At 44.0% G+C, this 14,973-nt stretch overlaps 1 protein-coding gene across 13 annotated transcripts in view; it reads left to right on the forward strand.

The window, feature by feature from the left end:
* GPHN (gephyrin) overlaps window positions 1-14,973 on the forward strand; it is a 579,614-nt gene that overhangs the window by 513,730 nt on the left and 50,911 nt on the right. For all 13 annotated transcript variants that reach the window (XM_074955494.1, XM_074955495.1, XM_074955482.1 and 10 more), the window contains 3 exons: window positions 9,884-9,942; window positions 10,165-10,318; window positions 12,504-12,625. In XM_074955494.1, coding sequence (XP_074811595.1) covers window positions 9,884-9,942; window positions 10,165-10,318; window positions 12,504-12,625 — 335 coding nt within the window. The remainder of the gene's footprint in view (window positions 1-9,883; window positions 9,943-10,164; window positions 10,319-12,503; window positions 12,626-14,973) is intronic.

Genomic DNA, 14,973 nt, shown 5'->3' on the forward strand with positions numbered 1-14,973 from the left:
TCGCTGTCGCCAACCCCAGCCCCCAAACAACAGGGGCTCTGGGTCGAACAGGCAACCACCAGGCCCTAGGCAGACCTTTTGAGGATGCGCTTGAGGACATTATATCAACCTCCCAACTGGATCCTTGTTTCCTGTTTTTGGCACATCTGTGCCATTTCTACCGAGTGTGGTCCCAAATCACCTCAGACCGTTGGGTCCTCCACACGGTAGAAATGGGATATTCTCTCCAATTTTTCTCTCTCCCCCCTCACCCCCCTTCACTCATCCAGGAGGTACGAATCCTCCTATCAGCGGGGGCTGTGGAGGAGGTTCCGCTGGAGCTCAGCAGAAAAGGTTTTACTCCCGTTATTTCCTAATACCAAAACAAAGGGGGCCTCAGACCCATCTTGGACCTGCGCAATCTCAACAAGTTAATGAAGAAACTAAAGTTTCTTATGGTGTCTTTGGCCACTATCTTCCTGTCCCTGGATCCTGCAGATTGGTATGCTGTCCTTTAGTTGAAGGATGCATACTTCCACATTTCCATAATCCCGCCACACAGGTGCTTCTTAAGGTTTGTAGTCGGGAGTTCCCACTACCAATTCACAGTACTACCATTCAGCCTATCATCAGCACCTCGGGTGTTCGCCAAATGTATATCGGTCATGCCGCTTTTCTGCGGAAGAGGCGGGTTCAGGTATTTCCTTTCCTAGACGACTGGCTAGTCAAGGGCCAGTCCAACAGACTGTGGATCAATGTGTCTGCCTCATAAGATCCACTTTCAGCGCATGAGGCCTCGTCCTAAACACTCAAAAGTCAACGCTCATCCCTATTCAGAGAATAGAGTTCATAGGGGCAGTGCTAGACTAAAGACAGGCCAGAGCGTTCCTACCTCAATCCCGCTTCCAGACCATTCATGACATCATACAGGACCTCAAACGATTCCCTATAACCACAGTAAGAAGTTGCTTAAAACTCCTAGGTCACATGGCATCTTGCACGTATGTAGTGCAACATGTGAGGCTCAGACTCAGACCTCTCCAAGCTTGGCTAGCATCGGTGTATCAACTGAGAAGGCACAGCTTAGACAAGGTGGTTACCCTTCCACTGGGTGTTCTCAGGTCTGTTTACTGGTGGCTTGACCCACACTTGGTGTGTGCAGGGTTTGCATTCTCCAAACCCTGTTCCTGACCACAGACTCCTCGGCCATGGGGTGGAAGGCGCACTTTGGAGAGCACAGAACTCAGGGTCTCTGGTCTCCGAAGGAACTGATGCTTTATATCAAATGTGAGGGAGCTCAAGGCAGTCCAGCTGGCATGTCAGGCATTTTGGCCTCTCCTGGAGGGCAAGTGCATATCGGTCCTGACAGACAATAAAACAGTGATGTTTTATATCAACAGACGGGGGAGCATGTGCCTCTCCCCTGTGTCAGGAAGCCCTCAAGCTCTGGGAGTTCTGCATAGCAGACTCCATATTTTTGGAAGCGTCCTATCTTCCATAGTCGCAGAATGAACTAGCAGACTAACTCAGCAGGTCTTTTCACAATCACGAGTGGTCTATCCACTTGGATGTAATAAGCAATATCTTCCAACTGTGGGGAGTTCCCCAGATCGATCTGTTTGCCACAAGGACCAACAGGAAGTGCCTACAATTCTGCCCCTTCCTGAACCACAGCCCAGGTTCATTGGCAAATGCTTTTCTGCTTCCATGGAAGGAATGCCTTTTCTACCCATTCCCTCCTATACCGCTGATTCACAAGGTCTTTTTCCCGAAACCTCATGCCAATAGCTGCAAGCAGAGGCTCCACTCCCTGGAAGTGCGGCATGCACTGGCATTTTACATTAAATGAACTAAGCCGTTCTGCAAGTCGAACCAGCTGTTTGTTGCGGTAGCAGACAGGATGAAAGGCCTCCCAGTGTCCACGCAAAGGATATCATCGTGGATCACATCCTGTATGCGGACTTGTTACGACCTGGCAAAGGTCCCTTCCCCCGCTCTGACTGTGTACTCCACCAGAGCCCAGGCATCCTCGGTGGCCTTCCTGGCCTAGATACTGATCCAGGAGATATGTAGAGCGGCAACATGGTCTTCGGTCCACACCTTCCCTTCACATTACGCCATCGCCCAGCACACCAGGGACAATCATAGAATATCAGGGTTGGAAGGGACCTCAGGAAGTCATCTAGTCCAACCCCCTGCTCAAAGCAGGACCAATCCCCAACTAAATCATCCCAACCAGGGCTTTGTCAAGCCTAACCTTAAAACCTCAAAGGAAGGAGATTCCACCACCTCCCTAGGTAACGCATTCCAATGCTTCACCACCCTCCTAGTGAAAAAGTTTTTCCTAATATCCAACCTAAACCTCCTCAACTGCAACTTGAGACCATTACTCCTTGTCCTGTCATCTGCTACCACTGAGAACAGTCTAGATCCATCCTCTTTGGAACTACTTTCAGGTAGTTGAAAGCAGCTATCAAATCCCCCCTCATTCTTCCCTTCTGCAGACTAAACAATCCCAGTTCCCTCAGCCTCTCCTCATAAGTCATGTGTTCCAGTCCCCTAATCATTTTTGTTGCCCTCTGCTGGATGCTTTCCAATTTTTCCACATTCTTCTTGTAGTGTGGGGCCCAAAACTGGACACAGTACTCCAGATGAGGCCTCACCAATGTCGAATAGAGGGGAACTATCATGTCCCTCGATCTGCTGGCAATGCCCCTACTTATACAGCCCAAAATGCCATTAGCCTTCTTGGCAACAAGGGCACACTGTTGACTCATATCCAGCTTCTCGTCCACTGTAACCCCTAGGTCCTTTTCTGCACAACTGCTGCCTAGCCACTTGGTCCCTAGTCTGTAGCAGTGCATGGGATTCTTCCTTCCTAAGTGAAGGACTCTGCATTTGTCCTTGTTGAACCTCATCAGATTTTTTTTGGCCCAATCCTCTAATTTGTCTAGATCCCTCTGTATCCTGTCCCTCCCCTCCAGCGTATCTACCACTCCTCCCAGTTTAGTGTCATTTGCAAACTTGCTGAGGGTGCAGTCCACACCATCCTCCAGATCATTAATGAAGATGTTGAAGAAAACCGGCCCTAGGACTGAACCTTGGGGCACTCCGCCTGATACCGGCTGCTAACTAGACATGGAGCCATTGATCGCTACCCGTTGAGCCCGACGATCTAGCCAGCTTTCTATCCACCTTATAGTCCATTCATCCAGCCCATACTTCTTTAACTTGCTGGCAAGAATACTGTGGGAGACAGTGTCAAAAGCTTTGCTAAAGTCCAGGAACAACACGTCCACTGCTTTCCCCTCATCCACAGAGCCAGTTATCTCATCATAGAAGGCAATTAGATTAGTCAGGCATGACTTGCCCTTGGTGAATCCATGCTTACTGTTCCTGATCACTTTCCTCTCCTCTAAGTGCTTCAAAATTGATTCCTTGAGGACTTGCTCCATGATTTTTCCAGGGACTGAGGTGAGGCCTGTAGTTCCCCGGATCCTCCTCCTTCCCTTTTAAAGATGGGCACTGCATTAGCCTTTTTCCAGTCATCCGGGACCTCCCCTGATCGCCATGAGTTTTCAAAGATAATGGCCAATGGCTCTGCAATCACATCCGCCAACTCCTTTAGCACCCTCAGATGCAGCTCATCCAGACCCATGGTCTTGTGCTCATCCAGCTTTTCTAAATAGTCCTGAACCACTTCATTCTCCACAGAGGGCTGGTCACCTCCTCCCCATGCTGTGCTGCCCAGTGCAGTAGTCTGGCGTGAAGACAGAGGCAAAAAAAGCATTGAATACATTAGCTTTTTCCACATCCTCTGTCACTAGGTTGCCTCCCTCATTCAGTAAGGGGCCCCTTACAATGCAGTATTCGGCAGGACTATGCTTCAATCAGTGATTCCATGAACCCTGACCCCACCTCCTAGGTAAGGCTTGGGAGTCACGTAATTGGAATCGATATGAGCAAGCACTCGAAGAAGAAGAAACGGTTACTCACCTTCCTGTAACTGTTGTTCTTTGAGATGTGTTGTTCATATCCATTCTAAACCCACCCGCCTTCCCCTCTTTTGGAGTATCTGGCAAGAAGGAACTGGGGAGGTGGTGGGTCGGCAGGGCCCTATATGCGGTACCATGAAGGTGCGACTCCAGGGGGCTCCAGAGCCGACCCGACGGATGCTGCTAGGGGAAAAACCTTCCGGTAAACTGTGCATGTGGCATGCACACACCTAATTGGAACGGATATGAGCAATACATCTCGAAGAACAACAGTTACAAGAAGGTGAGTAACCATTTCTTGGGATGGGAGGAGCACATCTCAACACATACTTCTCAGAGCGGATGGTCATCTTACAAACTCACTCTACACATCAAGTTGGTGGAACTCAGGGCAGTCAGGAATACCTGTCTCCATTTTATGCCATTGATCAGGGGCAAATTTGTTAAGATCATGACAGACAAAGAGTCATGCATGGTTTATATCTGTTGTCAAGGGGGAGCTAGTTCACCCTCCCTCTGCACTGAAGCAATGAGACTCTGGAATTGGTGCATATGAAATCACCTCAGCATCTCAGCAGCTTACCTACTGGGTGTTTGAAACATCACCACAGATACCCTTAGCAGATGCTTCTCTCAGGATCATAAGTGGGAGATAGATCCCTTTATGCCCCACCACGTATTTCAGTGTTGGGGCATCCTACAGATAGACCTGTTCACCATGATCATAAACAGGAAGCGCTTCCAGTTCTGCTTGAGAGGGGGACTGAGTCGCCACTCCTTGGGAGCTGCATTTCTCCTTCACTGGATGTTGAGTCTCTTGTGTGTGTTTCCTCCAATCCTCTAATATCCAAGCTGCTGATCAAGATGAGGAAAGACAAAGCCAGAGTTTTTCTGGTGTTTCCAACATGGCCAAGACAAGCATGGTTTTCTTACCTCATCCAGTTGGCTGCTTATCAACTGATCACCTTCCGATCATCCCCCATCTTCTCTCTTAGGATGCCAGTCAAATTCTTCACCCAACCTCAAGATTCTTCACCTCAGGGCATGGCTGATTAGTGGTTCGCGGGAGGAAGTGAGAAGAGTATTGTTACATAATAGGAAGCAGTCTATCTGTCATAGCTACAAAAGTGGATGAGACTCAGCCACTGATTTGACCTAAGAAACCTTCTACCTGCATCCGCTTCACTGTCAGATATACTAGATTACATCCTAGAACTAAAGAAGCCAGTTTTGTCTTTGAGTTCAATTAGGATACATTTGGCAGCTATTACAGCCTTCCATTTCCCAGTGGAGGGCTTTTCAGTGTTCAGACATCTGATGATGATGAGATTTCTCAAGGGGTTGGGGAATCTCTTTCCAAGAGAGAAACATCCTGCCTGGGTTTGGGACCTTAACATGGTGATTATATGCTTTATGAGGCCTCCCTTTGATCCAGTGGCAACCTATCAACTGATCTATGAAAACGGCCTTCGTGGTAGCCATTACTTCTGCACAAAGAGTTGGGGAGATAGGGGCTGTGATGGCATATCCCCCCTTCAGAGTATTCTTCAAGGACAAGATCACATCATGACCACATCCCAAATTTTTACTGAAGGTGTCACCTAACTTCCACATTAACCAGTCTATTCATCTTCCAGTGTTCTTTCCTAAACCACACCTGAACAAGGAGGATGTGATATTACATACACTCAATGTCAGAAGTGTATTAGCCTTTTACTTGGACAGGACTAAGTCGTTTAGAAAATCTCCCTGATTCTTTGTGTCTATGGTGGACAGATCTCCAGTTTCCAAGCAAAGACTCTTTAGATAGATATCTGGCTATATTACTTTTTGTTATCAATCTAATGATCTCCAACCTCCTTCTAGAGCAGTGGTTCCCAAACTTTAACAGCCCGCGAACCCCTTTCACTAAATTGTGAAATCTCGTGAACCCCATCCTAAAAATGAATATTTCCAGGGATTTAAGCTTAAATTTCCTTCACACTCCGTGAGGCTCCTGCTGCTGGATCCCATTGACCGCCCCGGTCAACTGAGCTCCACTGAGCTCAGGCTGCAGGTCCCACTGACCGCTGGGACTTGGGCTGTCAGCCCCAACTGCCCAGTCCCACTCTTCCTGGGGCTCAGGCTGCCAGCCCCGTGCAGAGCGCTGGGATTTGGGCGGCCGGCTCCCCCGCTAACGGGGGCAGGGCTCAGGCTGCCAGCCCCAATTGCCCTGCCCTACTCTCCCTGGGGCTCGGGCTGTCTGCCCTGCAACTGGGTCCCACCTGCAGCCTCCAATGCCCGGGGTCCTCTGGCTGCCGCTGTTCTAGAGTACTAACCCATTCAACTCTTTTGCTACTTCAGTAGCCTTTCTTATGAATTTCCCATTGCTGAGGTATGTAGAGCCGCAACTTGGACCTCCATACACACCTTTTCTGAATATTATGCAGTAATTCGTGACTCAGCTTCTGATGCTGTGCTGTCTTTGATCTTGGACTTGACTCCAAAGTGCCCCCCACTTAGAGGGTTCTGCTTGAACCTGCTTGAGCACCCATAGGGACACTACTCAAAGAAGGAAGAGAGCTTACTGACCCTGTGCAGTAACTGTAGTTTTTCGACATGTGCCCCCCTATGGGTACTTCACTACCTTCCCTCCTTCCCCTCTGCCTTGGAGTTCTCTGCTGTGGAGCTTTGAGGTAGTGAAGGAACTTAGGGCAGTTCATCTGTGCAGCTCTATATAGCCATGGTGCAGAACACGAAGTGGAATAGAGAATATCCGTGGCCTGAACGGGCACTGCTACCTGACATCTCTTATCAAAGGCACATGGGGTGTGGGGGCACCCATGGGGACAACATCTTGAAGAACTACAGTTACAGCACAGGATGAGTAACCTCTCCTTCTGGGTCATAGGACCTCATGCACTTATGTAATACAGAAGGACTGACTTCACCTATGCTCCATGCAAGGTAGCATGTGGACATGAGAATGCAGATCGCCCCAAGAAGTCCTCTAATTGCTATATTGATAGAAGGACTGTCTCCAGGTATGCAAAGGAGTGCTGTTTTCTCCTACTCTGCCTACCGAGAATGTTAGGAACCATTAGGAAAAGGATTTATAATAAAACAGTAAATATCATATAAATCCATGGTGTGCCCACACCTTGAATACTGTGTGTATTCTGCAGTTCTGGTTTCCCCATCTCAAAAAAGATATATTAGAATTGGAAAAAGTACAGAGAAGGGGAACAAAAATGATTGGGGTATGGAACAGCTTTCATATGAGGAAAGATTAAAAAGACTGGGACTGTTCAGCTTGGAAAAGAGACGACTAAGGGGGGATATGGTAGAGGTCTATAAAATCATGAATGGTGTGGAGAAAATGTTATTTACCCCTTCTCAAGAACCAGGGGTCACCCAATGAAATTTAATAGGCAGCAGGTTTAAAACAAACATAAGTAAGTACTTCTTCACAGAACACACAATAAACTTGTTGAATTCATTGCCGGGAGATGTTGTGAAGGCCAAAAGTATAACTGAATGAAAAAAAGAATTAGATAAATTCATGGAGGATAGGTCCATCAATAGCTGTTAGCCAAGACAGTCAGGGATGCAGCCCCATGTTCTGGGTGTTCCTGAACCTTTGATTGCTGGGACTGGACAACAGGGGATGGATAAATTGCCCTGTTCTGTTCACACCCTCTGAAGCATCTGGCACCAGCCACTGTCGGAAGACAGGATACTGGCCTACATGGACCATTGGTCTGACCCATTATGGCCATTCTCATGTTCTATCTATACCATCTATCTATGAAAATAGCCTTTGTAGTAGCTATACCATCAGCTCTAAGGGTAGGGGAGATTCAGGCTGTCATGGCTAATCCACCTTAAACAATGTTCTGTAAAGACAAAGTAACTGCTGAAATGTCTATCTAATTATATTAGATCACGTTATGAGTTAGCTAGAGTAGATCCACCCATGCAGGTTACAGCTCACTCCATCAGGGCTAGGAAGCTTCAACAGCTCCTCTGAGAAGCATAGCAGTTTCATAAATTTGCAAGGAAGCAACATGGGGTCAGTCTTTCACCTAGTATTATTCATTATTTGAGGACTTAAGAGCAGATGCTCACTTTGGCAGAGGTGTCCTGCAATCAATGTTTAAATAGGACTCTTAGCACCCGTGTCCTGTTTATGAGTCACTGTGTGCAAGTCACCTGAAGTGAAATATATATGAACAATCACTCGAAGAAAGAACAACTACTTATTTTACAATCACTGGTTCTTCGAGATATGTTGTCCATTTGGATTTCCATGATCTGTTATCTTTTCCAACTACTATGGAGTCTTATCCCAGCTGGCATTCTGTGTTGTCAAAAGAATGGAGGGACAGTGTAGCTCACTCCACCCTTCATGCCTTCAGGTTGGGGGGGAACTTGAGGGCACCCAGGATGCAAGCATGATCCCAATGAATACTGCTAGACAAAAGAACCCAATCTCACAAACATGGGGCACATGCACACCAGAAGTGCAATCCATGTGGACAATACATCTTGAAGAACCACAGTTACTATGAGGTAAGTAATTATCCATTGGCAGCAGATTAAGATTGCATTATCATAACTCTTAATTTATTGGTTCTCAGAAGTTTACATATAGCCAATCTCCATATTTTGGAAGAGTACAGGACATCACAGGGAAACCTTAACTCTGCAACAGTGTTTTTGGGTGTTTAATTTAAACCAAAATCCTTTCTGCTTCTCTTTGATGTCTGTCCTGATGAAAATGCCCAATTTTCTGGCACTTTTTTAGAAAAGTAAAGGGTAATCACAGTGTGCTGTCCAACATTGCCTTACTCTACAAAACAGGTTCTAATGTTCCACATGGCAAGGTAGGTATTTCTGAACACATAATGGCTTGCCATGTTTGCCTGCATTGTAAAACAAGTGTCTAACTCATGGCATTGGGGTGCCTCAAGTACAAAAGGTGCTAATACAAAAATAAAATTCTTCTCCATTCTCAGCACAGTACAAATTCAATGCTGACAACCTACCACTTTCTCACAGCTGAGCATTTTTATCATCCGCCCACTTGAAAAGCTTATAAAATTAAATATTTATACATATCGTGTAGTCTATAAATTAAACTGCCCCAGTGGATTTATTGGCATCAAGCAAATCACCAGAGCATTGAAATCCTGTGTATGTGAACATAAAAATTCTATCAGAAAGCAGAGCTCAGGCTTTCCTACCACTGTCTTATTCACAGTACATAAACATGACATATTAATCGCTCGCTGATGTTCTGAAGAGGAGTAAAGGTTCTTGCACTACAGAAATTCTAAATAACCCCACCGAAATTTGGGCACACGAGTGGTTGCTAGGGTGGGTTTTTTCTTATTACTTATCTGTTGGCGTAGTGCCATATGCTTTACGATGCTGCTTGATTTTCTCCCTGGAGAGGCTACTTCTGAAATATTGCGCGAACACAGCAAGTTGACTGAGAAAAGGGGAAAGAATCCCTGTGGTAAATAAGATCAACACACACCCCAAGGATATTGTATGGGGAAGACACATAAACAAAGCAGTCAAAAAAAAGCAAGGCAAAACTATGTATTCAGTGCAGGTCCCTTCTTAGTAAGCTCAGCTGGAAAGTAATTATTATAAACTCTTTAAATTAGAGCACACATTGTAATGCACTCATGATCAGCAGATCAAGAGAAACGAGAGGATGCTTGAACCATAATATGACAGAGTAATCGCTGCTGTGATGAGATCAGACTATAGCATGGCCATTTTGTGAACCATTAAGAAACAGTGCATACTGGTGAGAAATAAAAGCTGATTAATTTTGTTTGGTTAACACATCTGGAATTGTGTGACTTTTTTTGGTTTTTTTGGTTTGTTTTTTTTTGTTGTTTGTTTTTAAAAAACAGGGCACTGAAGAGCTAGAAGTACGAATTCTGGTGCAGGCTCGACCAGGCCAAGATATCAGGTCTGTAAATAACCTAGTTTTAAAATACTCTAATATCTCTTTAGAGAATATAATGGATAGTGCATTTTATAGTCATTGTTTTACCATAAACAGCACTGAAATTTTGAATTTATGACCAGGGCACAGATGCACACTCCTCACTTGGAGCTTGACCAGGTAACAAGAGTCATTTTGAATTTTATTCTATTTTTCTTTTTTCTTTTTTTATGATATGGTTTTCAGACCTATAGGACACGACATTAAAAGAGGTGAATGTGTGCTGGCTAAGGGAACCCACATGGGTCCATCGGAAATTGGTCTCTTAGCAACTGTTGGGGTAACGGAAGTAGAAGTTAACAAGTTTCCAGTCGTTGCAGTCATGTCAACAGGGAATGAGGTAAGAAAAATATCTTTAAACTCAAGACTTTTTAAATTTCTTTCTTCTGCAGGCACAGGAATAGTACTTTGGATGGTAATTCCCATCCTAATTCCAGTTGGGCCTGTTTAAGTGGTGCTGAGCACCTAAGGATCAGGGAAGCAGTTCACATGTCTATGCATAAAAGCTCCTTAACCCTCTACACACAGGTCCCAAAAGAGATGATGCCTACTCTTAGCAGGTATATATTGTAGGAAGGAGCTGTGCATGAGACTGGTCTCTGCCAGAATATCTTCTTTAGCATATGATGCAAAACTGTAGTCCTACACGTTTTCTTTGCAGAGGCTTCAAATGCACTATAAAACCCAAATCCTCAGTAAAACTAGATGTTATTTCTTCTAGTATGTTCACAGAAATATAAACAGCACCCAACTGGCCTGTAATTGTTCTCTTATTTCTAATATTCTTTGCAAAATTTTCAAAATTAGAAACATGAATGTTAAAGGATTTATGAAAGACAAGGTGGGTAAGGTAATATCTTAGTTGGTTCAATAAAAGATATTACCTCACCCATCTTGTCTCTCTAATATCCTGGGACCAACATGGCTACAACAACACAGCATTCAAAGGATTTACACTAATACCAGGGGAATTTTTAAACAGCTGGTTTAGGTACTTGTGGGCAATAGCCCTGTGTGGAAGATGAGGCATTTGGACCAATTTCTATAAAAGACAACTTATATCTTTAATTGAATTAAAAGTCCTCATCTTTACCAACTAGAAAATCACTTTTATTATTGTAGCAACTGTGCTGTATTTAAAAAATCCAGTTACCTCAAACGTGCATTTTGACCTAACATCTTGACTGTGCTCTTCTGAGGCAAACCTTTTGAAGTCTAAACACTAATATAACCCCCTGGCAGTATTCTCATCCTATTGGAAGCCTTTGATGTGTTTAAGTTTTAAATCTTTGATGTGTAAAATAGAGCCATAAAAATAAAGCTCTGTTCACATTTGTCCAAACCATTTCTGATTGATGCACCCTGTTGAAATACTTAATGCTTACACAACCCCAATGAAAGTTATTCTGTGACTTCAGAATGCCAACCCACCTTAGCCTGCAATCTGAACAGCTATCCTAAGATAGACAGGAGTAAGCTGGACAGTAGATACCTCCAGAGAAAGCCCAGGGTGCCCCAAGGAGTGGTGGTGATGAGTTAATAAGTGAGACTCTTCCCTGTGAGCATCTTTTATATAACATTTTAAACCTAGATCCTGCCCACTTGTGTTCATTAAACTTCCTGTGAAACTTTTCACAAGAACGGGTGCTAGTCACAGTCTTGTGACCTAGCCAAGTTCCAACCTGAGTTATTATATTCTTACTACCTAACATCCTCACTGCCATTTCCTTCATCTCCTGTCCTCAGCAGCTGTGTTGCTGCATGCTGTTAATCAGCACTACGGTCCATCCCAAAGGCCAAGGTGTTTCAGACCTGGATGAAAGGATTCCTGTTGTAAAATGTGTCTGTATGTTTGTTAGATACTTTGGCATCCTTCAAGATGAAAGATGCTATGTAAATGTAAGATCATCATTATCATCATTGCCAGTTTTCTACCCCTTAAAAATAACACCATTTTTCATCTAAAATGGATGTTATGTTATGAATTACATGGTCGGCATTTGAAGCTGTGCTTAAGTTTTCATCTGTTAGGCTACTGTATGTTTCCACATTTAAAATGTATCTTTCAAAGTGAGTAGACACTAGACTTTATTATTCTTGGTCGCTGCCGCATCAACACAGATCCTTAAAGTTTCAGTAAGATCAGAACAAGCAGATCTATCCATCAACCTGGAAATAGTTACAAATTTAGAGTTTGTGATTTGATTTATACTGTATGAGGTTGGAAGCCTGGTACCCCATGAAAAGAGGGTTTGCAGGCATGGATGCATTGAAACAATTTAAGAGAGAGAATCCTAGAAAAAAAAATTATTTTGCTCTACCAGTGTCTCAGCCACATGTCTTTTTGGCTTAAATTGCTGCATAGTCTGAATTCACAGAACCTATTTACAGACACACACTGACTGACTTGTCATAGGTGTCTGTCAGCAGGAACCATATCCAATTTCAAAAGCAAGAAGTTTCCCATGAGCAAAGGCACATAACACTCTGAGGAGACTGATTGGTAATGTGGCTCTGTTTTATAGTTGTTGAATCCTGAGGATGACCTCTTACCAGGAAAGATCCGAGATAGTAACCGTTCAACTCTCCTAGCTACAATTCAAGAACACGGCTACCCAACAATCAACTTGGGAATTGTGGGAGATAAGTAAGTAGCACATGTTAATAAAGATTGCCATCTGTTGTCACTTCATGTTCATGTGGTGCAGTTTAACATAGCAGTGGGGAAAGAAAACATTGCAGAAGCTGCATTCGCTAGCTCACTTCAAGTGCCACAGCATTGTGAGGGTGCTCATTTTGGAAGAGGAGTATTCTGTTATTTTTCTTCCCAGTATAGAGTTTAGTAAGCCACATCCTAGTAGTAAGAGGAATAGTCAGATAAGGATGTTTTTAATGAGAGATGTTTGTCTTGTTTAGTTTTCCTCCTGTTGTACAATTCTAGCATTGCCTCTACTCCCTGCAGTATGGGCTGAGTATAAATTGGGACAGGATAATAACACCAGCACTTGAATGGTGAAGTGTTTTGGTATCTATTCATGCAGCCTCATCCTGGATTGAAACTCACTGTATTTAATAAGGCAAGAACCTGCATCTGGGGAATATATTCTACAGAAATGCCAGTTCCTGATCTTTAAGAAGGTGTCTGTCACACAGTTTATTTTCCATATTAAGATTAATTTAGAGGTTAACTGTTTGTCAGATTTTCTTGAATCACTATCTTTTGGACAAGGCCCCACTCTTGACTGTGGGGTATTGCTAAAACAGAATTCCAGAAATGCATTCGAGGATGCACAGAGTTTTTCAGTGTTGTCCTCAAGTTGTCCTCTCTGTTTTGACTCTTGTTATACTTCTGTGATCAAGTCATTTTATTCATCTGACAATAATTTCTCCTTGGTTCTAACTAGGAGTGAAAATGAGTTCTGCTTTTGAGAGCTCTAGCAGAAATGTTTGCAGCCTTTGGTGCAAAAGGTGCTCGATGTGCCAATGTGAAATCCAGAGCTTCCTTGTCAGGAGCACCAATTCTCAGGATGCAAGCTTGTGCCTCAGTACAAAAAGTGGTCCAGCTGTGCCAAGAGGACCACTGATACAGGACAAGAGGAATGCTCAGCTGGTACACAGTACTTTGTGGCAGCCTCATAGAAGATTATGACTGATCATGGTGGCTGAGTATATACTAAGTCTCTGGAATCATCAGCCCTGTCTCTGGACATGAATATGTATGTGGGAGGGGGAGTGAGAGAATCTGGAGATTTCAGTAAAAAGCTGTCTGAAATCAAATGCATGGGAGGATTCATCTGATGCCAAATACATATTCTGTATGGAGGAGCACCAAGAAGGTAACTCTTCATGGGATAATACCACCTTTCCCGAGTTTTTCCGACATAAATCCAAGATGGATGATTTTTAGTTTAATTACAGTACTGCGCCCCAGAATCCAATGCTGTGCCTTTGGATTCATTCAAAATAAATGTTTACCGGTCTGTAATTACAACCCTTCAGATCACGTACTGCCAAGACTTCATAGTCAACAGTCAGATGAAATTATCAAAGAAAGACTTTACTCTGGTCAGTTTTCTTCATCCTTCCTGCAGTCTAATCCAGAAAGGTGAAGATTTAGCTTGGGCAGCTTTTGATGTGAGTGATATGATTTCAGAGACTACTGCCTAGAGGTGGATGCCCACAAGTTTGCTTTGCCGCAGACGTCTGAATGCCAGCAAGAGTTCCAGAGAGAGCCCAAGGATCTATCATACACTAGAGAGAATTTGTTTTGGGGATCAAATGGAACCTCACTGCAGAAGACAAAGAAAACAATGGCTGTATTGGGTTCTCTTGGACCTGTGTCTTCTCCTTTCGGTCCCTTGTTCAAGGGAGGAAACGGAAAGTCTCCACTTTAAAACCCAGGTGTCGCTTAATTTTTCTTTTAGCCCCATACTGTCCCAGACAGGTATGATTCTAAAATCTTTTCCCATTGGCTAAAGGAGATTCCATCAAACTGAGATTCTGACCTCAGATCATCATGCAAAATCATTGCGCCTCACTCAGTCCCAATCAGGAAGCCCTTGTCCTGTCAGGATAGAGCTTCATATGCACAGTGTGTCTGAGCAGGTGATTCATGTCCTGCTGCCATCATGGAAACCTTTTGCAAGGACCTATGATTCCAAATAGAAAAAAAATTTGCAATGTGATATAATTTGGCCCTGGGGAACCTCTTTACTTTTCAAGCACAAAAGTTGTTTGTCAGAACCTAGGTTAAAACAAAGTAAACTCTATCCAGGTATGTCTCACAGCTATTTAGGCCTCTCAGTCAAAGGTAAACAAGTGTCTCTGCAGCCCGTTACTCTCAAGTTCATGAAAGGCTTGACACATTTGAATTCTCCCCATTAAAAAGCCCCTTGCATCTTGGGATAATAATATGATCCTGACTAAGCTGATGAAGATCTGTTTCAACCACTGAGTTTGATACTTGGACAGTCATTTTTCTGGAGGCAGTCAGGC

Source organism: Natator depressus, chromosome 6 (assembly GCF_965152275.1).
Source record: "Natator depressus isolate rNatDep1 chromosome 6, rNatDep2.hap1, whole genome shotgun sequence".
In the NCBI taxonomy this organism is placed as follows: Eukaryota; Metazoa; Chordata; order Testudines; family Cheloniidae; genus Natator; species Natator depressus.